Raw genomic sequence first — 25290 nt, 5'->3', positions numbered from 1 at the left:
GAGCTCTTTAAACGCGTTTTCAAAGGTATACTTGTTATACTAGTGGTAATTATTGCATGCATGCTTATCATTACCAATACTAGTGACGTGACTTTTTTCTTTGATCGGGGGAAATTTAAGCACAACTCTTATAATGCTTTGAGACATGTTTCTTGGATACTTCGGTTTATGATCTCTAGAGCTATGAGTTTCGTGTTCTATCGCGGTAAGCCGGTAAACCTGGAATCTGCTACTTTCATGGAGGAAAAGAATTCATATTCTGTGATGACAACTCGAGGCCTAAATAAATATATGGAGAGAATGAAGTTATTCTTATTAGCTAACTCGAGGGCAAGTTTCTTTCAAGAAGGGAGGGGGGACTGATGTAGTACATCCTTGGTTACAAGACGGCATCAACTATGCTAAGTTGATTCTTTTTTCTCTGACGCAACTCTGCCAAGTTGTTCTCATTATTTTGAAGCAACTATGACAAGTTGTTCTCATTCCTTTATTTTGTTTACTTGCTTTAGAAGTCTTTAAGCTTTCCTAGTTTAGTTAGCTTTCCTAATTCTTTTCTGTTTACGGTTCACTATTTAAAGGCTACGCCTTTCTTGTTTAGAATACACCTTATTCTTATTATCAATCAATATTATCATCGTTATGAGTTTCGTGTTCGATCGCGGTAAGCCGGTAAACGTGTAATCTGCTACTTCCATGGAGGAAAAGAATTCATATTCTGTGATGACAACTCGAGGCCTAAAGAAATATATGGAGAGAATGAAGTTCTTCTTATTAGCTAACTCGAGGGCGAGTTTCTTTCAAGAGGGGGGGACTGATGTAGTACATCCTTGGTTACAAGACGGCATCAACTATGCCAAGTTGATTCCTTTTTCTCTGACGCAACTCTGGCAAGTTGTTCTCATTCCTTTATTTCGTTTACTTGCTTTACAAGCCTTTAAGCTTTCCTAGTTTAGTTAGCTTTCCTAATTATTTTCTGTTTACGATTCACTATTTAAAGGCTACGCCTTTCTTTTTTAGAATACACCTTATTCTTATTATCAATCAATATTATCATCGTTTAATACGATTATCTTTTATCTTTCTTTACTTCTCATCTTAATATCGTCTATATCTCATCCTAATTCTTCCTTTCTCATCACCAGCAACCTCCGTGTTGCTTTCATCTCTTTCGTTCTCCATTATAATCATAGCCCATCAACAACACCCTTGCTTCATTGCATACTCGACCATTGCCATTTCTCGATTCATCTTCCGTGAACTTACTCCAAACTCGAGCTCCATTATAACCACAATGTCCCAATCAGCATCAGAGATAGCCGTTGATCATCTCTGCCACATCACTATCACTGCCATCATCTATTCTCCATTGCCATTAACTATCAGGTACAGCATAATAGTCGAGCTCTACTTCTCCGTGCATTCACGATAAATGGTTTCCCATGTAAAGAAAGTGAAGATGAAGTGTCCTGAGTAATCTGCAGGGTGCCTATAACACTTTTGTAGGCTTAACAAAATTTCGCAACTTTACTCGCTTCAATCACCCGTCATTTCTTCACACGACATCGGAATGACTCCATTCTTTCTCCGTTGGCTTCGTCTTTTCGTCCTCTTCAAGATGATATCAAACACTCCTAGATTCGAACGAGCACTACTTGGTCTTTGGCCCTTCTCCACTTGTAATTACGTGCCAATTCACTTCTTTTGGATGATTCATCTAGCAAAACACAAATAAGAGAAAACAAACGTAATATACAATAATTTGCAAGAATATATAACAATTACTAGCATGGATTCGACACTAAATATATGCAAAATATGCACGTAACATTGAATAACGCACAACCTGTGATATTTCAATTATATAGAAAATATAATGCGGAAAAGAAATAACACAAACACCAGAAGTTTTATTAACGAGGAAACCGCAAATGTAGAAAAACCCCAGGACCTAGTCCAGATTTGAACACACTGTATTAATCCGTCAAAGACTCTAGCCTACTACAAGTTAACTTCGGGCTGGAATGTATTTGAGCCCTAACCAATCTCACACTGATTAAGGTACAGTCATGTTTCTGACGTCTCTGAGTCCCAGCAGGACTCTACGCACTTGATTCTCTTAGCTAATCTCACCCACAACTAAGAGTTTCTACGACCCAAAGTCAAAGATTTTATAAATAAATCTGTCTCCCATAGAAATACCTACGAAGAATCAATTGATAATCCGGTCTTATATTCCCGAATAACAACCTAGAAATATCAATTACCTCATAATAACTTAACTATATAATAATAGAACAAGTTATTGTGGAATCACAAATAATGAGACGAAGAGATTTGTGATTATTTTTTATATCTTACCTATCGATGATATATCTCGAGCAAATATTAGAGAAGATAGTACTCAATACAATAGAACAAAATAAGGTCAGAACACTCAACTACAGAGAAAATAGTTGGGTCTGGCTTCAGAATCCCAATGAAGTCTTTAAGTCGTCAACCTACAATGGTTTTAGGAAAAACATAGGTTAAAGGAGAATTGACTCTAGTAGCAACTAGTATCACACAAGAGGTGTAGGGATTAGGTTTCCCAGTTGGTAGAGTTCTCCCTTATATAGTCTTCAAATCAGGGTTTGATAACTTTGGAACAAAGCAATCAATATTCACCTTTGTAGTTCCCGGACTTTGACTGTTAAAATTGTTCGCATACGAGTATGCGTACTTGGTTCCCGGACCTGGATCATTCTTACAACAGTTTGAATAAGGGTATGCATACGATGCTATATCTAGACAATGGTTAATTGTTCTAAACTCCCATTTCAATCATTGAAACATTCTTAGAAGACGACAACAACTGTCTCACACAAACTATTAGCTTATAAGAAATTTTCAAATGACCGAATGATCAATACGAAACATTCCGAGTCTACATCAAATGAATGTCTCACACAAATCATGTAAGATGTTACCAGGTGATTTTCACATAATCATTTTTTGACTTTCGTCAAGAATAATGATGAACCTAGTTAAAGAAAAAATCTTTGCAACCCATATTTCGAGAAAGATATAAGCGATTTAAACTCATCTCAAAACATCAAATGTGTATAATGTAACATTTATATAGTTATACGACTTTTGTCTCAATAGGAAATAGAACAGAATAGACTTCTGAGTGATAAATGAGCTCAAGTATCCACATACCTTTTGTTGATGAAGTTACACAAGCTCCCATTAGCAGTTCTTCGTCTTCAATCGATGAACGTCGTGAAGTCTAAAGCTCAACTACAGATTCTATCCTAATCCGAGATATAGCTATAAATAGATTAGAAATCAAGACTTATAGTTTTGACAACTAAACTTGACAAACAGCTTGAGATAGCAACGCTTGCGAGTTCGATCGAGCAGTGCTCTAACAACATCTTTTCTTTTTCACATCATGACAGGACTAACTATCAAAGATGTAGATAACACCACTCGCAAGATCACTCAATTGATACAAAACCTACATATATTCTTATACGTGTGTTGATGGTGGATTTTAAACAAAGGTCAAAATCGTAAAAACATGATAATGCATGTTTCTGACCCGCCTTCAGGAACGCATGTGACAATTCGTATTTTACGATCCGTAAACCGTTTTCGATCTCTGATCGAGTTCCTCTCAGATCCATGATGAATATTATTCTCGAAAATCCTCCCACTAGCTGAGCGTTCGATGTTGTGCATTTCATCATGACCTCTCTACATAGAAGAATGACCGGAGGTCCTCCTACATAATTGTTTATTCAGAGGGCAAAACTCCTTTAGGACGTTGGTGACACTCACTGTTCCCTGACTATGTAGAGAGACCGTGTACAGATTCAGGCGGTTCTTTATACATAATTGTTGAGAGGGCAAAACGCCTTCAGGACATCGGCAACACTCGTTGTTTCCTGACTACGCACCTTTCAAAACGGGTATGACGCTTTAACTGGCTAATATTCCTTATGCAATAGATTAATTCTACCGTGAAATTCACCATTGAATTCCTAGAAGATAATCTATTTTATCTTATTACTCCAATTTCATGATCGAATCCACGACTGATCTCATGGAATGGTAATGGATAGTCTCATTACTCCGATTTCATGATCGAATCCACGGCTGATCTCATGAAATGGTAATAAACAATTTTATTACTTCAATTCTGTAGTCGAATCCACGATCCTATGGGATGGTAATGCTCATTTTATTATTCCGAATCCATAATAGAATCCACGGCTGATCTTATGGATTGATAATAAATAACTACTCAACTTTATTACTAAGTTTCATGAATCATTCTCTACTAAATTTCATGAATTAGTAATAAATACTCAACAACCGGGCATTTGGACCATTACCGAGTAAGCCCCAAGAAAATTGTGCAAGTGTACTCAACAATGATGCACGAACGAGCACCCAAATGCACGAATGAGCATTCGAAAATATGGAAATGAGGAATCCTACACAAAACAAGAGAGAGAAAATAATAATATTAGAATAATAAAGAGGCGCCCAGGGACCGGGCCCACCGGCCGTCCGGCCATGCCCTAGTCGTGGCCGGTCCCCATTATTTTTCCTTATTTTATTATTTTCATGAACTCATGAAAACTCATTCGTTCTAGGAACTTTCCTTGTTTGAGCAAAACTCATGGTTTCTCCATATTTTCACGGTTTCATGAAAAACAATAAAATAGGGAAAGGTGTCGCGGGACCGGGATACCTGGCCGGCCGGCCATACCATAGCCGTGGCCGGTCCCACACCTTACAATCCCTAATCTTTCATAATTATTATTTCCTTCATCTCATGAAACTCCTCAATTTGAGCAAAAATCATGGTTTCTTCATATTTTCTCGAATATTGCTCAAACCATGAAAAAGCCAAAAAGTCAAATGGGTCACATGAACGACTAGGCTATTCACGGAAAATATTAAAATATCATTATTTAAATATTTTCCAAATTTCGATAAACGAGCACAGTTCTACTTGCTCATTCGAGCAAAATCAAGAATTTCAGTCAAAGATCGAACTCTTCTGAAAACTCAAAATATCGCTCAAACGCACATCAGAAAATGCCGAAACTCTCAAGACTGAGACGTGGACATTATGGTGACACGGGAATGCTTCCTTGACCGACCAAGTTCGGCCCTAAAGATTGTAAGGAGCCGGTCCCACACATTCTTATAATTTTGACCTAATTTGCTCAATTGCTCATATTGGGTCCAAACTCTTTCCAACCAACTTGTAATTTTCTCAAACGACCATCCGTTGCTCCCAAGACCACCAAGGGCCGGTTTTATGCCCACTTGGTCGGTCCCTCACTTTTCCATAATTAGGTTTTATCACCTAATGCTCAATCGAGCACTATTTTAATAAATGATGAAACCGGCATTTAATCATCATTCTTTCACCAACCGGTCAACAAAGGACCCTGGTGCACGCTCACTCGAGCACTCATCCGCCACATGGACATCCATCATCCCATGTGGTCGGTCCCTCCCTCATTGACCTAGTATCAGTAATTCATCAATTGGCGAATAATTGATCAAAAATTAGGGTTTTGAACAAACGCTCCACAAAATCATCATTCTGAGCAAGCTCAAACACTAATAATTTTATCTTGATCCATAAATCAACATCTGGATTAATTATATGATATTCGGTAATCTACCAATATTGGGTCACGTTACCAATAAACAATCCGTCGAATTGAGTAATACTTGCTCAGTTGCTCGAATATTGATTCAACTATCAATATTCAGTAATTCGTCGAATCGAGTAATACTTGCTCAGTTGATCGAATATTGATCCAACTATCAATATTCATTAATTCGTCAAATCAAGCAATACTTGCTCAATTGCTCGAATTTAACAGTATTCGCTCAGACGAGCAATATCAACATAAGAACATGTATGTTCAACCCATGAACTACTGAGCATTCGTCGCTCATTCTCAATTCAAAAAAACTTAGACTCACTGTCTAATCAGTCAACAACCGACTAATTAATACACGTCTGCCTTGCAGACTTCACAAATCATGAGACATCAATCACGTCACATGGGGGGATATCAATTAGGGTTTTGATCTGGCGGCCTACGGCACGTGGATTCATCCACGATGAGAAATGTGAGTAAGTCGTGAAAACGGATGAAGGAGCTAGCAAAGTAGTGGGTGGACGGCTAACCACGTCTCTGCACTACCTGGAACTGGTTTCACCACGATTTTCCACTTACCCACTCTTTCACTTAAGAAACTGTCACACTTACAGGGATCAAAATTGTACGATTCTGACAATATAAATAAGTCTCTGAATCCATGATTGAAGGGACAACCTTCGTCTACACAGAATTTCTCGAGCGATTACTCTCAAGAATTCGTCAATCTCCCAGAACCTATTCGAACTCATCAGTTCACATAAACCTTCAACACATCCACAATCCTTGATCATCATTGATCCCACACAATTCTCATCTTCCCTCCTACAGATCAACCCATATCCCTCTTTGCGACTGAATTGAGTCTGGAACGTCCGTTGACTTGGTTTAGACCGGAGTCCTACAGATTGATCTCTCGAATCTAAACACTCCCTTTGCAGTGCATCTGTGTGAGGTTGAACAGTTTTCCCCAGTTGAGGAGTCTCGACAACACGCTCGTCTCTTCAATTTCCTGAAAAACCAGCGAACCATTTCCCCATCTACAACGTGAAGCTGCAGATCGACATGCTGCTGCTCAACGTTGTGAATCTCTTCTTACTTCACTACTGGTAAACTCTGATGCATCTCAAGTAAACTTTGATAAGTTCTTTGAGTCCTTTTGTAGATATAACCCACCACATACAAATATTTCTTCTCATTCTTACACTCCATCTTCATCTCCTGGTATCTTTCACCCATACCCACCCTTGGGTTCTCTTCCAATCACCCCAAAACACCTGAAATATACTTTTCTAGATTTAGTGGAGACAACCCTCGTAGCTGGGTAAGAAAATATGAATGATATTTTCAGATCCACTTTAATCATGAAGACCGAAAAATAGTGTTTGCTTTTCTACACTTAGATGGCAAAGCAAATAATTGATTTATACATTTTCTTACTGGTAAAACATCTATCTCAAAGTTGTTTTTGTTGAATCTATTTGTAGCCGTTTTGAGGATCTAGCTAATAACAATTATGTGGGATGTTTTAATAAATTATCTCAGTTTAATTCTGTTGATGAGTATTTTGAGCAGTTTGAGCTACTGAAAGCTTTAATGTTGAGTAAAAACCCTAATCTTACTAAGGAATGTTTTGTTCTAAGTTTCATTAGATGTTTAAAGGAGGTTTTAAAGAGTTCAGTTCAGATGCACAAACCTACAACTCTATATCAAGCCTTTTATTTATCCAGATTACAAGAGATAACTCACCCTTCTCAGAACCAACCCTCAAAACTACCCCAACTCAAACAACCTACTACTTCCACCTTCAGTAGATTCTCTAGACTAATACCCAATATTACTCCTTCCACTATTGGGGGTTCTATATCTTCATCTACTCTTACTCCTTCCAACTCACCAACTAAATCTATTTACATACCACAAATCAGAAGATTGAATTATGAGTAAATGTAAAAGAAGAGACCAAGGACTTTGTTTTAATTGTAATGAAAAATATCAACCTAGCCATAGATGTAAAACTCAACGGTTGTTCATGATGGTGGATGAAAAAAGAAGTAGATGAATTGGATCCACCACCTGCACAAGATATTCTTCAAGATACCTTAATTGAATCTGATGTGTAGATTTCTCTTCATGCCCTTATACTGGAAATGTAAATACTGAGACCATTTGAATACCAACATTCATTAAGAAAAAAGCTATCAATGTGTTAGTGTACACATGAAGTACCCATAGTTTTATTGACTCTTCTCTTTCTACTGAATTGGGTTGTGAAGTACAACCTACTACTCACATGCTAGTAATTATAGCTAATGGTGCTAGAACTACCGGTACAGGGGTTTGCCAACAACTTCAATGTACAATTCAACATCAACAATTCTCTGCTAACTTGAGATTACTTCCATTGAGAGGATGTTACTTAGTCTCGAGAGTTCATTTGCTAAGAACTTTAGGTGATGTAACCCTCAATTTGGCCAAAATGTCTATCTCTTTCATTCACAATGGTAAGCAGATCACCTTGCAAGGTACTTCCACTAAGCCATCTCTCATGATTATCAGTAGCAATGCCATGAAATTTTTTATCATAAAAAATACTCCTGCTTTAGTTGGTCAATTATTTTCCATTTATGTATCCTCTATACCATCAGAAATCCCCACACCAGTGCAAGAACTACTCAATGACTTTTTAGATGTTTTTGAGGAGTCAACACTTGGAGGTTTAGTGCTGATTACAAGAAACTCAATGACATTACAATTAAAAATAAGTTTGGTATCCCTGTTATTGATGAACTCTTAGATGAACTTCGTGGTTCTAAAGATTTTACTAAACTAGATTTAAGATCATCAAATCATATTACATCTACCTAACATTTACAAGACAACATTTAGAACTCGTCATGGTCGTGCCAATTGGCCTAAAAAATGCCTCTATAACTTTTCAAGCACTCATGAATTCTGTTTTTGTTCCATATTTAAGAAAATTTATTCTTGTGTTTTTTGTGACATTCTGGTTTACAGTCCTACTATCATATAACATGTGCATCTCATTAGTCCTTTCATTACTTAGAGAAAACAAACTTGATGTCAAGTACTTTAAATGTTGTTTTTCATAACCTTCCTTAGAGTAGTTAGGACATATTATCACAGCTGATGGGGTGGTTGCTGACCCAGAAAATATTGCTTGTATGAAATCTTGGCCCATTCCTACAAATATTAAGCAGATAAGAGGTTTCTTAGGTCTTACAGGATACTACAGGAAGTTTGTTAAAGGTTATGAGGCTATTGGTAAACCAATTACAAACTTATTGAAGAAGAATTCCTTCATAGGGTCACCATTGGCATAGAAAAAATTTTCTACTCTCAAGGCTGCTATGTGTATTACTCATGTGCTTGCTCTTCCTTATTTTTCAAAGTACTATGTGGTGGAAACTGATGCCTGTTCTAGAGAAAATGGGGTTGTATTGATGAAGAAAGGAAGAGTGCTTATAAACTCATTCCCTATCTATTTGTGAGTGCTTCTGCAGTTCCTCATTACACCTACATTAAGGGCGTTATCAGATTCAAAGTAAGGATTTATTTGGGCACTACTACAAATCTGAGGCGACACATTTTAGATTATGTTCACTATTCTGCAATTGGAGGACACTCAGGTATTCAGGAAGTTATATTAGAGAAAAAACTTACTTTAATTGGAAAGGGTTAAAGCAAGACAACTTGCTCTTAGTCAGTCAATGTGACACTTGTCAAAGAAACAAGTTAGAGAATAGTCATCCTCATGGTCTTCTCCAACCTCTACCAATACCATATCAAGCTTGGAAACACATCATCATGGATTTATTGTAGGTTTCCCTAAATCTGACAACCAGGATGTTATCATGGTGGTAGTAGACAAATTTTCTAAGTATACAGTCATTTTATAGGACTTAGTCACCCTTATATAGTAATCACAGTGGCTCAAGAGTTCTTAAATAACATCTTTAAGTTGCATGGCTTCCCAGCTTCCATTGTTTCTGACAGAGACAAGGTCTTCACCAAGTTTTTTTGACAAGAACTCTTTAGAACATTGGGCACCCATCTCCACATGGCACTGCTTATCATCCTCAATCTTATGATTAATATGAAATTGTTAATGCTTGTTTCGATGGCTATTTAAGATGTATGACAGGTCATGAACCAAAATATTGGTTCAATTGATTTCCCCTTGCGGAATGGTGGTATAACAACAACTAGCACACCAGCTTGAAGATGTCTCCATTTCAGGCTCTCTATGGGTATATACCACTTTACTTAGCTTTTCCTATTATAGCCATTACTTCTGTAGCTTCACTAGAAAAATATCTACAAAGGAGATATATTGTCCTAGAGATTCTAAAAGAAACCTTGCAGAAGACACATGAAAGGATGAAGTAGTTTGCTGACAAGAAAAGGACTGATAAGTAATTTGAAGTTGGTGATCAGGCTAACTTAAAACTACAACCATACATACAGACTGGCATTGTGCAAATTTTTTTAGTTATCTGCTAGATATTATGGGCCTTTTCCTGTCATTCAGAAGATTGTTAAAGTTGCTTACAAACTGGAACTGCCACCTGGCTCCAATATTCACCCAATCTTCCATGTTTCTCAATTAAAAAAGAAGCCAGGTGTTTCTCCTACCACAATGCCTTCCTTACCATAGATAGAATATGATGGAGAGTTTATCCTCAAACCTATTGCCACCTTGGACTCGCACCAAGTTTCTTGTTAGGGATTTCTCTTTTCGTCAAGTCATGTTGGATTTCTCTTTTCGTCAACGCTGGTGACTTGAGAAAAGGATTACTCAAAAAAGAAAATGTTTGGTTTCAAGTCATGCTGGGTTTCTCTTAGAACAGAGAAATCTCTTCAAAAATATGTGTATGCCTCTTGTAAGCGGAAAGCACACGGTATTCTCTAGTAAAAGGGGAAAAAATAGTTCGCTTTGTGCTTACCGGCTCCGTGAATTAAAAGATGATTCCCCGGTGTTGTTTATATTCAAATCATTTTAACGGAGTCTTACTTCTTACTCTATATACGTTTATTCATTTCACAAGAACAATAACAACCATCAGATTTGTGGTCAGTTACTGGTGGTTATTTATAGAGACCGACTCGAAAGGAGCTTATATCAACAACACTGTACCTTGTGCCCGGCCCTCAAAATTTACAAGCATTAGAGAAAATGGTAAAACATTGTTACAACATCTCAAGCATCAAAATTTCTTGAAAAGAAAACGAGCAACAAAACACTTCCATAAAAACATCTTAACAAGAAAGAAGCAAGCTTGACAACCAGGAGACGTCAGCTATGCATCTTATGAGACAAACTCAAATTATTCTTTTCTTAAAGAAAAAATGTATATACTTTTTTAATTAGCTAAGACATGGTATAAATCATAGAATTACCATGAGAGTCGTAATTTCCTGTTATAATTACCCGCATGTATTAATATTATGGGGCTATTCATATTATAAGTTGACAAACATATATTTTTCCAAGTGCTGTCTCTGTTAATATGGCAAAGAAGAATCACTTACTTCTGTCATTCCCTTTAAGCTTACCAATTCAATTAGCGAACAGGAATGTAAAGCAAATAAAAAATCCAATCACATTAAAGAACAAAACTAGATATAGTGAGATTTCACTAAGGTTCAAAACACGTAATTAAGGTTTTGGCAACCAAAAAACATAAACTTGGAAGTTCAAAAGAAAATAATAAGAGTATCCTTGAACTAACTAATAATAAAAAGTTCAATTGCGAAATATGATTTTGAAACTTGAAGAAAGTCTTGGAATTGCTTTTAACTTCCAACGTATCTCATCTCGAGCAGATAAACTCACTAATGTTCTTAAGTTTTCATCATCGCAGCACAATAATTCCATCTTTTCCAAAACTGCAGCATGCATCAATACAAATACCAGTAACTCGATCTCCTTGTCAGATCCTCTAAACTTTCTGATCTTCATGACCCTTAAGTGAGGAAAATGGCAGGGCACTAATGAACTCGCTTCATCGTCTTCCTCTTCATTGGACTGCATTCACAATTATAGAAAATAATAGTAAAACAAGGATGTAATAAAAAGAGAAGGGGGTTTATTATACATAGACAGATATCAAACAAAAGAGAAGTTGGAATTTTGTTACCTCCTCTGATGTAATAAAAAGAGTTTCCACAGCAGGAGAGGTCCTGAGCAACCAAGTCACTGTTCGCAAGCAACGTCTGGTAAAATACATTTCCAACTCCAAATGTCGGAGATTGTGAAATAGAGGGGATTGGCATTCCATTAGATCCGGAACTCTTGAGACAACCTTGTTAAACAATAGAAATAACATTCAGATATTGTTGCACCAAGGTCTACATTATACAAAGCTAAAGAAGAATCAATGTCATATGCATAAATATGATGTTAAATGTGCTGCATTACAGATCGCAATTAAAAATTCTCTAAAACACTAGTTTTCTTACTTGCAAAATATATTATAGGTAGCACTCTTGAGAGCTAATAACATGTAAACAACGGGGTACCTAATATCCTGCCATTTTCAAGGTTCTGATTCCTATCCACCAGCCAAACAAGAAAAGAAAAAGAAGAGGATGCACCCATATGGTCGTACCTGAAGGATATCAGCCGGTGATAGTGTCAGTTCTTTCACATTATGAAGTCCAACCAAAAATTTCATCACACGCTTAGGAAAAAGCCCGTCTTTGTCTTCATCTTCCTCTTCGTCTCCTTCTCTCATCATATGAATATTAGCTGTGACTAGAGAAGAAAGGTTCTCTAGAGAATATTTTTGTAACATATAGTCTTGACAAATGAAAGAAGTGAGATTCGGAGTAGATAACTTGATTACCATGGCCATAAAACTTACACTTTCAGTGGTATTGATTATTTCCAGATGCTTTAATTCAGGACAATCAACATTTACACCCGTAGCATCATCTCTTACCCACATATCCATTATCTCAAGGGAATTTAAAACTGGACAGCTTGACAAGAGCTTATTGATCCACTTTATATCACTACCGCCATTAAATGAATTAAGAGACAATGATTTGAGTCGAGGTAGACTCATTGGATCAGGAAGAAAAATATCAGAGGATAAATTGCCTTCGCAAAAATCCAAGGTCAAATCGGTTAATGTTTGGGAAATGAAGAGTTGATGAGGTAACTTGAATGTCAACCTACTGCTGATCTCTATATGTAGTTCTTGGACATGACGGCTTAAAGCAACGATTATCCAGTTAGTAAGGTGTTTTGCTATTTCATCAGATGTGCTGTCCCAAATAAGAATGAACTTCTTTGTGTCAGAGATATCCCTAAGTAGGAGTACGGCGTTAACGAAATTAATAAATGAACGTGCCTTTTTAGTTCTTGGATCGCGGATGACTAACTTTAGAACGGAGACGGATTTCCATACGTACCTCCATCTTGTGGACAAAACGCTGGTTTTGACTACAGTTTTCATGTCAACCAAATCAAGGATCTTAAGAAGCAAATCATCCTGTAAAATACTAATTCTATCTTCATTCTTCAAAACCAGCTCCATGGTGTTTGTATTTTGCGAAATGTAAGCCGCTTCTTTGATGAGAAATGACCTACAGTATGAAGTTAGAATTACAATTAAACAAAAAAACTAATGTAACATAGATGACTGGTTTGGGAAGAGAGTTCATGATATATGCACAAGTAATAAGAAATGAAGAGAAAAGATTTTTCTTTTTTTTTTTAAGGTAAGTATAAGAATCCTGAAAATTTTCGTCGTATGGGTTGAGATTTGCAATAAGAAAATATGTTATTTTACTTTTTTCCTTTTTTTCATTTTTGCCTAACAAGATCAAGAAAAATCCACAAATATCTTAGGTCTTAAAGATATAGTAAAAAAAATTGAACACCTTGGATTTTTACAAATATCTTTCTAAAGACCAGGCAAAATGCGATAACTTCTACAGTTCTACTTCATTTTTTTTAATTTTTTCGATCGGTAATGAGGGAAGTTCTACGCATTGCCTCACAAGTATGTGTATGGAATAGAAATAAAGTTACCCTACCAATTCTGGGTAAAACCAAATCTAAGTTACGATCCAAAAGGAAAGATACTGTCGTGATTTGATTTTTTGGAAAAGTCACTTATGAATCGATCTTATCAACGTTTAAAAAATTAAAAAGAAAACAGAAAGAATTGACTGATAAAATCGTAAGAAACTAATGTTTAAGTTACCTGTCTGGAGTAGAGCTTCGATGGCGCTGCTGGTCGATGAATGAAAAGTGAAAACAAGCTCTTCAAAAAATGTTATTGACTCGGTGCCTAGGGTTTCTTATATTACGTGGGATTGTGGCTCCTATTATTTAGGAGTGCACGTATTATCGATAATATTGCCGATCGTTAGGAGTTGATTAAAGGAAACAATCGTGACACGGATAAAACTTTTTTCATTAGCCCGTGGGCCTGATTGTAGGCCTGATACTGTAGACTTACCGGTAGTATTTTTTCGAGAAATTTATTGTTTAGTCCACAAAATCCGTCCGGGTTAATCTGTAGTCCAGCAACAAAAAATAATTACTCGGAGGTCCAAAAAGGTTTTGAAAAGCTAAAATTACTTGGCTACCCTCGTGAATCATGCCGTATATCTCATTCTTCGTCTTTATTTTTTCCAAGTTGTTCTTTTTCAGACGAAAACTTCATCTACTTTCTCAGACGAAAACTTCTATTCTTTTCGATCAACAACATCAACAGTTAATTCAACATAGAATCATGCTTAATCTTCTCTCAAATCGATCATTATCAACAACATAAATCAAATTCTCCGATCAATCTTCTCCAACAACCCTAACTCCATTTCAATAACCACCAGATTCCCTTTCTTCTTCTCGATCTTTGTCATCAACTGAGCAACATATCTTCTATCCATTTCTTCTCGAATCCTTAATTTGATTTTGTTGATTTTTCAGGGTTTATTAAAATTGTTTGGTTTAGGGATGATTAAGAGTGAAATTGGATTTATTGTGATGAATCTGTTGGATGGTGTTTGATCTTAGGGTTCGAATTTGTTGCTAGGATTTAGGGATTCATTGATGTGAAGTAGGATATGTAAAAACCTCTAGTTTGTGTTGGTTTTGAAAATATTGATATGTACTTAGAGTTAAAAGGTGATTTATAGATGCAATACATATCATTATGTGTTGGAAAAATCCTAAATTTATGATTGAACATGATCCGAGAATACAAGTTAGATTTTTCGTTGCAGTACATATCATTATTTACTGTGTAAGCCACCTAGTTTATGCTTTTGTATTATCAGTGTGTTGTGTATGATCTAACAATACGTATTGATATGTATTATGTAAAACCAAAAAGAAAAGATACAAATCAGTACATATAGACATGTACTATTATGGGTTCATATTAGTATGTACTACCTTGCGAAAGAAAAAAGTTATTGTGCTTTGTTACTTTAGTCCAGCAATATTTTTAGTTCTTGTTGGTGCATATTCCCATCATTTTCAGTATATATATTTTGCAGTATCATCAAGAAGATTTTGGGTTTGCATTTCTCGCAAGAGAATGGTGATGAAGATGCAAAGGAAGAAGTGTCATCAACATTGAATTTTGATATGTACTCATAATTTCTTGAAATAATACAGGTACCTTGTTTTTCTTCTATGGCTTATTGCATCATATTTCAAGTTCTCAAATTATTGTGAGCACCAATTTTGTTTCCAAATTTTATGCAACTTGCAAGTATTCTATAAGGTGTACCTCGAGGTTGTATTAGTACATGTGACAAAATCATTGTATGTATTAAAGAGGTTAACGATTTTGAATGTCATAGTAGTACATTATCATGCACGTAACAAAATTTGTTGAATATAGTCCTAATATACTAATTTTTCCACTGTAATCTTGTTGTATGTATTATGATGTACTTATTTTTCCAGTATAATCCGATTGTACTTATTGTGATGTACTCATTTTTTCGGTATAATCCCGCAATGCATATTGTCATGTACTGATTTTTTTAATCCTGCAATACATATTGGGTTGTAATGAATACATATTGTGTTGTACTGAAAAACCTAGTTAAAGCCAAGGCTTCTGTGTGTATATTTTTTGTGGGTGTTGGAGCTTCGAGAGTTTGAGATTTTTTTGAGAAAGGAATAGTCACGACTCCATGTATTTTATTTATTGATGAGATTGATGTTGTGGGGTGGTAGTGTGGAACTGGTATGGGAGGTGGGATCGTTAACGAGCGGATTTTCAGGGAACAGTGGTGTCATCATTTTTGCCATGACGAACATACCAGATGTTCTTGGACATGCATGATGTTGTTGGTCGTATAAAGATCACTGAGTTGTGTTCTCGAGGAGTTTTTCCAAATGGGAGTATGAGAATGCACACTAATAATCATCACCAATACTAGTGAGTTTTAGTTTATTATCTTACAATATTTATCTGTAAAACTCATTCGATTTAGTTTATGTAATAAGTGTTGATCAAAGAAGAATAAAGTCATCAGAAAAGATAATTTTTATCTTCTAGATTTTTGCATTCATAAATACTGGTGCAAGTAGTTATAGAACTTAAAATTATAACAATGTACTACTATGACATTCAAAATCGTTAACCTCTTTAATTTTTTAACAAAAAAATGTGAAATTAATCATGATTCTAAAGTTCAAACTTTAATACAAGCATTACTTTTATTAAGTATTAACAAAATAAAAACTAAATACCAGTTTAATTTGAGTAATAAGTACATCAAACATTTGAATAACCACTGCAAGACAAACAAAAGATTTCCAACTTTATTACATATCGATATGTACTGCGTGAAAACCCAGCACGTACGGATATGTACAGAGTGGAACCGGAGTACATATTCATATCAATATCTAATGAGTAGCAGACTAATATTAAGTTCACAGACCCATTCGCACTCGGTTGCGCCTATCTACAGTAGCGATGATCCTTTCGGATCATGAAGTCCAACAGGCTTAGTCACAGAATTTCACAGCAGAACCAAGCGACTGATAATAATCTTAGCAGCTCCTCCCTGAAGTCAGTCAATGCTCATACAAGTGAGATAATATGTACCGAGTAAAAATTTGGTTTGGAATATTATTTGATCCAAAAGTATGCTACTATATACTCCAACACATATTGATATGCTTGAATGTTATCCTACAATACATATCGATATGTATTAAAACGTAACTCAACAAACTATAATACACATTGATATGTACTAAGGTGAAAACCAGTACATATAGATATGTACTGAGTGAAACCCTTTGTACATATAGATATGTACTGAGTGAAACCCTTAACAGTTTTGGGGTTACATATTCTATGTGACAATTCATAGTGCATATATTTTAAAAGCAAACACATCCTAATATCTAGGCAAAAAATAAGACTAGGACATAAATATGAGCCTAAGAGAAATTTTTGAATTGTTTAGAGCGAGAGAGTACTACCTTGACTTCCTTCCCTGATTTTCAGTCGTCTTCCGCAACTGTGTTATCCCATATATAATCTTCATATCTACCTGTAAACAACTTTTTCAACAAAAATCCATAGAAGAAAATTAGAATTGAAAATTTACAATCCCCACTACATATGTTGCTCCAAACAAGAATTGTTATTAGAATATTTCAGGAGACACCAATATGTACTGACTGAAAACACAATAGATAACGATATGTACTGAGTGAAAATCTAGTACATATAGACATGTACCGAGCGAACACCTAGTAGATTTTGATTTTATGTGTAGAATTAAGTGCACTTTCTGCATTAATAATAAGAATATCTTTTCCATTTCTAAGAGCTTATCTTATCATATACATGTTAGAGCAGCGTAACCTTGTTCTTGATTGAGCCTTGGGAACTGTTGTTCTCTTCTAGAACAGAAAATCTAAATATGTCCACTGGTCTTGTAGGTGGAATAGGTCCTGGTTCAAAATCTACTTTTTTCCTCTCCATTTCACTAACTTTATGTAATCCTTTCACTTTAGAAAGGAACTATATCAATCACTCTTTTAGCTAACAGAAGCTCCCCCTGAATTCTCTCCCCAATAAAGAGTTGTCAGCTGCTATGTGAATCGGCGATACCCTATTCATCAACCATAAAACTTACTATCGGGCAGTGAGGGTCAAACTTAATAAGATCACTTAACAAGGAGCCTAGTTTATGTATTAAGTATACAAAATGAAAGCCAGACACAAAAGACAACATGATAGCAACGTATCAGCAAGTCAAAATTTAGTTGTTGATGACCTTGAGAACAAACTTTCATTTACAGTACATAATGATAAGTACCTAAGATATATATAGTCATGTTTTTGAAATCTCCTATAATATATCAAAATACAGAATTAGAATCCAATAAATTTTAGAGAGATTCCAGATGAATAAAGCAGTACATATATACATGTATTAAAGAAAACAAGAACAATATGTATGGATATGTACTACGTAAAACCATAAAACATATGTATTTGGCGAAAACCTTACTAGACTACTGGGCAACAAATCAAAAGAAAACTTGAGAACCATTTTAGACATACCAAGTAACTAGCATTTTCCCAAACCTTACTAGACTCCACCATATGTAACTAGCATTTTAAGAATATGTAAAAAATAGAAAACCTAATACATAATAATATGTACCGAGTGAAACTCTTGTGTATATGATATGGACTTTTGATAAACAACAAGCAACTGTTGCACAATATTGAACCGATATAGCTGTGAACAAAATTGAACATCAATGAAACTATTTTACATAACACCTTTAATTCCTTAAAAGGTGAAATATGATATCAGAGACAATTCATGCATTTCAGTCATCATAAATTAATGTCATGGGAAGAGCTTACCTCCGGTGCAATATTCAAGTTGGAATTGATGCAAGAAGCATGAAGGAAAGCCTGCAACCAAAACCTAATTAGCTATCAACATCAATACATCTATAGCCTCAAATAGTAACAAAATGCAGTATTCTTTGTACATTGGTTAAGATCAACACAGTGTAACGAGAATACACATCATTCGAATTTGTTTAGCCAAAACATAGTACATAAAAACACCCCTATCTACAAACATGTTTTTCATTTTTCTGATACTTACCATTACAACATCATTGACGAAATTTTTGGCTAAGTGGTTGGATTAATTCCATTTGTTCAATCTCTCCGGTAGTAGCAATCTGCATAAACCTACAAAAGATTATAATTTATTTTGTTCAAAAGTGAAATCTCTTGGGAAAAAATAAAAAATAAATTAATAAAAATCTATAGAATCAGATTTAACAGGGAAAATAAGTAAGAAATGTATCATCAACATAGTAAACAGCAAAATCGATCAATTGATCAATTTTATAAAGAAAAACCCTAAAAAATAAGCATAATAGAAGAAATCAAGGAGAAACCCTATAACTAGGATCAAGAATAACAAATTTCGCTTAAAAATGGAAGAAACGAGTTTGATTTCGGGAATGAATCACAAAAGATCTGCTTCAACATTTTCTTCGGATTTCTTCGTCGACGCAGAGATCGACTGAGAAAAAAATAAAATGAAAAGACAAAGTACTTTGAGTGCGGGCTAATTTGGTCGTTTCGAAAATATACATGTGCGGCAGGATTAAGACATTGGACCACAGGATGATATTTTTAGTCCAAAATCATAAATTTGGACTAGCGGTTAAATCACTTTTATGGGTGGGCTAGACACTAAACGGGTCCCCTAAAATAGGATTAACTAGTAATTCCTAGTTTTTTTAATCAATTGGAGTGACATATTGCGACTTGAAAGAATCTTGATCTTGATAATTAATTGGAGCAGCGGAATTCCCATAATCAAACATTTCAAAAGATGAATTCAAAAAATCAAACGTATCAATAAAAAAGGAGTTCACAAAATCGATGTTCATAAACATCATTCTATCATAGTCTTATTGGTAGTATGTCTACCTGTATTAGTTTATCAAGAGCTATTATAACTAATGATTGATAGGGTAATTGCCAACTGCAGGTAGTGACAGGTGTGCACTGTCTGACTGTCAGATTAAGGTTAACCATTTTTCGTAAAGGGGAAGAAGGTTCTTATCAATATTCTTCCTATCTTCATTGATGAGAATATTGATAAGTTTAGTAGAAGGGGATGTATTCATTAACAACCAGAGTTACATTTTCCATCTCATGATCACCAAATTGTACCAAGTACAGTACATTTGGTATCAAAGCCGACCCATTTTTTTCCGATGGGAGCTTCCGACGTTAAGATAGTGAAGGACGTTTTAGTTATCGTCCCTACAAAAAACTTAACCTATTGCAGCACCCAATGGTTGTGGCATAAACCTCTATTAGTGTCGCGATAACCTATGTAGCAAGAAGTTTATTGTTGCACCCACTTTTATTGCTGCAGCAAGAGATTATACTTTTTTGCCACACTCTTTTCATATTTTTGCTACATTTGTGTGGCAAAAGTTTCACTTTGCAACAGTAAATTATAGCTTTTAACTGCACCTGAAAAAGACTGTGACTAGAAATTTGCTTATGCAACAACTATATTAAAGGTGTGACAATGTATGGTGTACAAATAGGTAGATTTTCTTGTAGTGATCCAACGAAATCAACAAAGCTCAGATGAACGTTTTGCAGCTATTGAAGACAAACTTCTTCTGCAACAATAACATCCTGAATCGAATCTTGCGACGATTAACAAACGGTTTGATGAATTTCTCACTTGATTATCTTCTTCGTCGCGACAAAATATCATCGATGATTGCGGTGGTCAAACCAGTGGTGTTCATCAAGACAACACTCCAGGTTTGGTTCCTTCACACAGGGGGATTTCCACAACACTACAATGGCGTACCAAAGCTTGATTTTCCATGATTCGGTGGATGCAATCCTCGTGGTTGGATCCAAAAATGTGACAAGTATTTTTTTCTCCATAACATTAATGATACTTGACGAGCGGATGTCGCATCCATCTATCTTGATGGCAAGAATGATAAATGGTTTCTCAATTTTCAGGTTGGTAGACATCGTATGACTTGGTATGATTTTGCTCATGGTATTTGTTCCAGATTTGAAAACCCTGTTGAGGAAAATTTTATTGGAAATTTTAATAAGCTTATACAACTTAATTCTGTGGAAGATTATTTTGAAGATTTTGAGGCTCTTAAAGCCCTCATGCTAGCTAAAAATCCTTCTTTAAGTGGGAAGGAAACCTTCTGAATTATTTTTGGAGACCCCACAAAATCGTGGGAAATTAAAGACTCTTTCTGATGATCTCTAAGAAAGGAAATCAACCACTATAGCAAGGATGGGAGTACTTACCACCTTCACATCCGATCGGCAGTGAGGAAAGCACCACTCTCATAGCATCCAATAGAAACGTAGTCTTAAGCTCGTCTTCTTCATCTTCTTGGTCTTCGTCTTCGGTCTTCAACTGTTGATGATAAAATCTTGAACTTCGTAGAACTTCGACAATTCATAACTCTTTTCCTCAATTTTCTTGTTGCTTGAAACTTATTTATATATTTTTCTTCCACATGGCCTTATTGATGAAATAACAACCTAAATGCAAATTTCTTTATTCGTTTTTTTTAAAGAGATTGCAACTAAAATAATAAAAAATAAAATATTAACATGTCCATGAAAGAAGTATTTTACCACTTGAATCTTCACAACTTGTATTGTCTTCGTATCATAAACTTCAATCACTCCCATCTTTTGATTTTCTTCGCTCTTGTAAATAAGTCTTCATACTTGGATATAAAATTCCATTCCTTATGTGTAAGTCTTCAACATGTATATAAAAATCTGCTCATTGTATGTTTCTTTACTTGGATATGGAATTTCACTCTTCCTTGGATTGTTGCTTGTAAACCTTAAACGTCTTCAAGTTTCCTTGTAGATTTTGATGTCGCTCCACTTGTTGATGACGATGGTGTTTCCATGGATCTGTTGTTGGAGAGAGAGATAATGGTGCTAACTGCAAATCAAACTACAATAAGGTGGTTTTCATCTATATACATCACCCTCATGATTGACAAAATTAGCACTCAAGAGATCAAAGAGTAGTGCTTCTATTGGTGGGAGGTTGGATAGCTCATCATTATACCCGGAATTAACGAACGGTGACACACACTCAAAAGAAAACTCTTTAATCAGCTACAAAGAAAATTTGGTCTGGTGCCTGTTGTTTTGGGGTAAAAATTGATTCTGATGTACTTGGTAAATTTGGGAGTGTTGATGAGAAACGAATTCAAACCCTAAACAAATGCACTGCACGAGAGTACTTCTAGATTCGAGATATCAATCTGTAAGACTCTGGCCTAAACCAATAAATGGTCGTTCCATATTCAATACGGTCACAAGGTGAAGGAGAAGGGTTGATCTTAGGGAGGGAAGCGAAGAAGGTGTTTGAGATCAGAATGTTGAATTATGAAGGTGTGGCTGTTTTATGACTTGTATCAGAAAATAGTTTCTGGCTATTTGTGTTAATCACACTTGTTTTTTGAAATAGGTTGAAAACCTATTTATATAAGTCATGGAGCGTACCCTGCTCTGATAGGAAGTTAAGTAATAGAGAAGTGGAATCGTGCGGAAGGTGGTGATCATCGTGTTTCCGTTATAAGGGAAGACCAGTCACACCTTCACCCACTAACCTCATTACTATTAACCGTCTTTCGTTCCTGACACTTTCTCGTGATGGGCGCGTTGCACGTCGCACGCTATAAACCGCCAGACCAATACCCAAGTGAGTATCCCCCAGTTTGTGACATGTTTGATGTCTCGAGTATGTGGGTCGAGTCGTGGGACTCGTCGCTGAAAGCAGCACATAGTGCTTTTAGATCAATTAATAAATTATTTTTGAAACCAATATTTATAAAGCATTTGTAATCGATGTATATAAAGCATTGTTTTCGAATAAGCAGCTGAAAATAATTGATGTGCTAGAAGCATCGCTGTTTTGAGCTCGATCGAATCAGTCACGAATTGAGCGTCTTAAAAGTCGCATGATCGGCCATCTTTGGGCAATCGTTTGAGGAACATATGGTCGAGATGTCTCTTGGTCGATCACTCCTTGTGGAGGAGGGATGGTCGATGATCACAATGCTACTTTGTTAGTTTTCTAAAAATAAATCTACACCATCCAACTAGGCTGGAGAAGTTGGATGAACGAGATGATTCGCGGCAGTTGTATATTGTTGTTGATGCAATTTTAGGGTTTAGGGGCCACGCGGACAACCCTCTTTTGGTCGAGTGATTCGAGGCACTGAGTGCTAGTTCGAACAGGTCGATCGACCATGTGCAAAGATGGGTTGCCGGTGAGCATGTTGACATCTCCTAGGCCATCCAAAATTAGATCTAAGCCACTCAAATAAGCTGGCGAAGATGGATGGTTGTGATTGTTTTGCGGCAGTAATGTGTTGCCGCAAAGCAATTTTAGGGTTTTCAAATAGCGCGTTTACCCTTCTTTGGGCAAGCGATTTGATGCTCTATGGTTTTGCCGCGGGCAGGTCGATCGACCAAGGGAGAAGTTGGGCCGACGGTGAACACGTTGGCACCTCTTTGATCGTTCGAGATGCGATCTAAGCTTTCCAACTAGGCCGGCTAAGTTGGACGGATGCGATGGTTTTGAGACTGTTTTTGCCGGTCTTAGATCGTTTGAGCTTGTTTTTATACAGCGTGAATACCCATGTTTGGGTTGACGTTTTAAGTGCTTGTGAATGATAAAAATAGGACTAGATCGACTAGGGCAACAGTGGGCCCGATGTTGGTCACAATGGTGATTTCCTAGTCTCCCAGGATTAGTCTAAGCTTGTTAAATCGCGCGTCCAAATCGTGTGATCGTGGTTATTTTTGAGACTGATATGAACAGTCCAGATTTTCCTTAAGGAATTTAAACGCGTTCGATCGCGCTAACTTTCAATTAAAATGTGTGTAAAAACGCTAATCTCTCTGTCAGAGGGTGGTGCAGCCTACACGAGTGTTTTCATGAAGATTTCAATAATGATACTTCGGGAGATTCGTGTTACTCTACTGTGAGTGAACATCAATCGTCATGTCATGCCAACATTGGAATTTCATCTGGGGAACATAGCATAGGAAAATACTAGGCGGGCCATGCATTAGTAAATAATGCGATAGGTTGAAATTTATAGAATATCTGGGATTGTTTCTTCATGCACCATTCTGATAATTTTCATAAATATGTTGAATCACTCAATACATATATAGGTAAAGAGGTTTGAACACTCATTACTATTAAATGGCCTTTATTCCTTTGCAGGATGACAGTGCTAAATATAGGGTTTTACAATTTTGAACCTGAGCTGAAAACCACCATCAACATTAAGTCTCCTGCTTAGCACGTAACAGTGACATTGTTGAGGGGTAAGCAATTGATTGTGATATACAAAACGCAAAAGAAGCAATAAAGATAAGGTTTACCTGGAGAAGTTCGTTCGATCATCAGCAATAGGTTCATATAGTAGACGGCATTGGTGCGACCATGACATGTCAGCGGCCCCGGATGCCTTTCTCCGTGGTCGAACCAAATAGGGAATCGTTTCTTCATTAGGACTCTGCAAAGTGTGTGGGTATAAAAGGGTATCGACCCCCTTCCCTTCATTTGCTCGTTCTTGCTTCGTCCGCAGCAGCCGATGTTCGTCCATTGCCGCTGTTAGCAATCCCATTCCAATCGTCCACCGGCAGCAAGGTAAGAGTTTCTTCGTTCTCTTCCATTCTTTTTATCCTTTGCGAGCATGAGCTCCAACTGTTTGCATTGCTCCCATAGTTTTTGGAGTTTTGTTCAATTCTGAATGAGTCTCCTTTTGTTGATAGCGTTGAAGCGAGCATAATCATCATTAGTAGTAGAGGTGATCACAGCAACATGATCATAGTAGGTCAGCAGAGGCGTTTGTGGTAAGTGTCGCTTCTCGTTATTCTTCCTTTTTTTTTGTTGCAAAAATTAGTTTTAGGTTTTGACCGTGGGTGTAATGCCCACGAAAAAAAATTGCATGTGGTTCTTCCGTGCTAGTTTGTGATCTACGTAATTCCCTTTTGCTTAGCTTCAACTATTAGTGATTACGTCAAATTTTGGCAAGAACTTGTGTGCATGATTCCTCTTTTAGCATGAAGTAGTGACCCCCTTTGTTTTGCTTCAATGTAGTCATTTGAAAGTGAACACAAGGAGTTCTTGTTAAGATGTCACTTGGAAATACTTCTGCCGCCAATCCAGGAAGTGCTAGCAATGCCAAAGATATGCCAAATATAGATGATGAGCTCTTTGTTGTGCCTTATCCGAACATTAGGACTCATCCTGGTCGTAAGATAACGCTCCTCACAGGTTCAGAGAATGAAGAGGATACTCCGTCAGTTTCTCCGGTGCATGTGATGAGGTTCTGTCTCCAAAAGAAAGAGTATCCGGCTTCTCCTATTGATTTCAAGATTTGTCATACTCCGCTGCGCTCTTATGAAGGATGAATGAGGTATATGTTGGGCAATGAACGCATCAAGATTAATTTGACTAAAACGCAAGTTGTTGAAGTTGTCATGGCATCTGCAACACTGCAGGA

The 25290-nt window shown here is 36.4% G+C and overlaps 1 protein-coding gene, 1 long non-coding RNA gene and 1 other non-coding gene across 3 annotated transcripts; all 3 read right to left on the bottom strand.

Moving 5' to 3' along the window:
* Positions 1–8570: 8570 nt before the first annotated feature.
* On the bottom strand, positions 8571–13240 carry LOC113331341 (putative F-box/LRR-repeat protein At3g58920). Its single transcript, XM_026578057.1, has 4 exons — positions 12308–13240; positions 11837–12001; positions 11611–11724; positions 8571–8603 (listed from the first exon to the last, which is right to left on the bottom strand). Exons 1-4 carry the CDS (start codon positions 13238–13240, stop codon positions 8571–8573), a joined length of 1245 nt encoding a protein of 414 aa, XP_026433842.1.
* Positions 10531–10655, bottom strand: LOC113331636. The gene has a single exon (XR_003351086.1). It is a non-coding gene; the product is annotated as a U5 spliceosomal RNA (small nuclear RNA).
* A 3232-nt stretch (positions 13241–16472) lies between the features above and the next one.
* Positions 16473–19020, bottom strand: LOC113331408. Its single transcript, XR_003350902.1, has 4 exons — positions 18825–19020; positions 18575–18625; positions 17170–17250; positions 16473–16745 (listed from the first exon to the last, which is right to left on the bottom strand). It is a non-coding gene; the product is annotated as an uncharacterized LOC113331408 (long non-coding RNA).
* Between the last annotated feature and the right edge of the window lie 6270 nt (positions 19021–25290).

This window comes from Papaver somniferum, unplaced genomic scaffold (assembly GCF_003573695.1).
Source record: "Papaver somniferum cultivar HN1 unplaced genomic scaffold, ASM357369v1 unplaced-scaffold_125, whole genome shotgun sequence".
Taxonomy (NCBI): Eukaryota; Viridiplantae; Streptophyta; class Magnoliopsida; order Ranunculales; family Papaveraceae; genus Papaver; species Papaver somniferum.
Note: the sequence above shows the minus strand (reverse complement) of the source record. Positions and strands in the feature narration are given on the sequence as shown.

Excerpts from the sequence above, each read along its gene's own strand:
- LOC113331341 (XM_026578057.1), bottom strand. The coding sequence starts at position 13,240 with ATGGAGCTGGTTTTGAAGAATGAAGATAGAATTAGTATTTTACAGGAT. Across the intron at positions 12,002-12,307 it reads CACCGGCTGATATCCTTCAG|GTTGTCTCAAGAGTTCCGGA; the intron begins GTACGACCATAT and ends TTGTTTAACAAG. Across the intron at positions 11,725-11,836 it reads TTTTTATTACATCAGAGGAG|TCCAATGAAGAGGAAGACGA; the intron begins GTAACAAAATTC and ends TTGTGAATGCAG.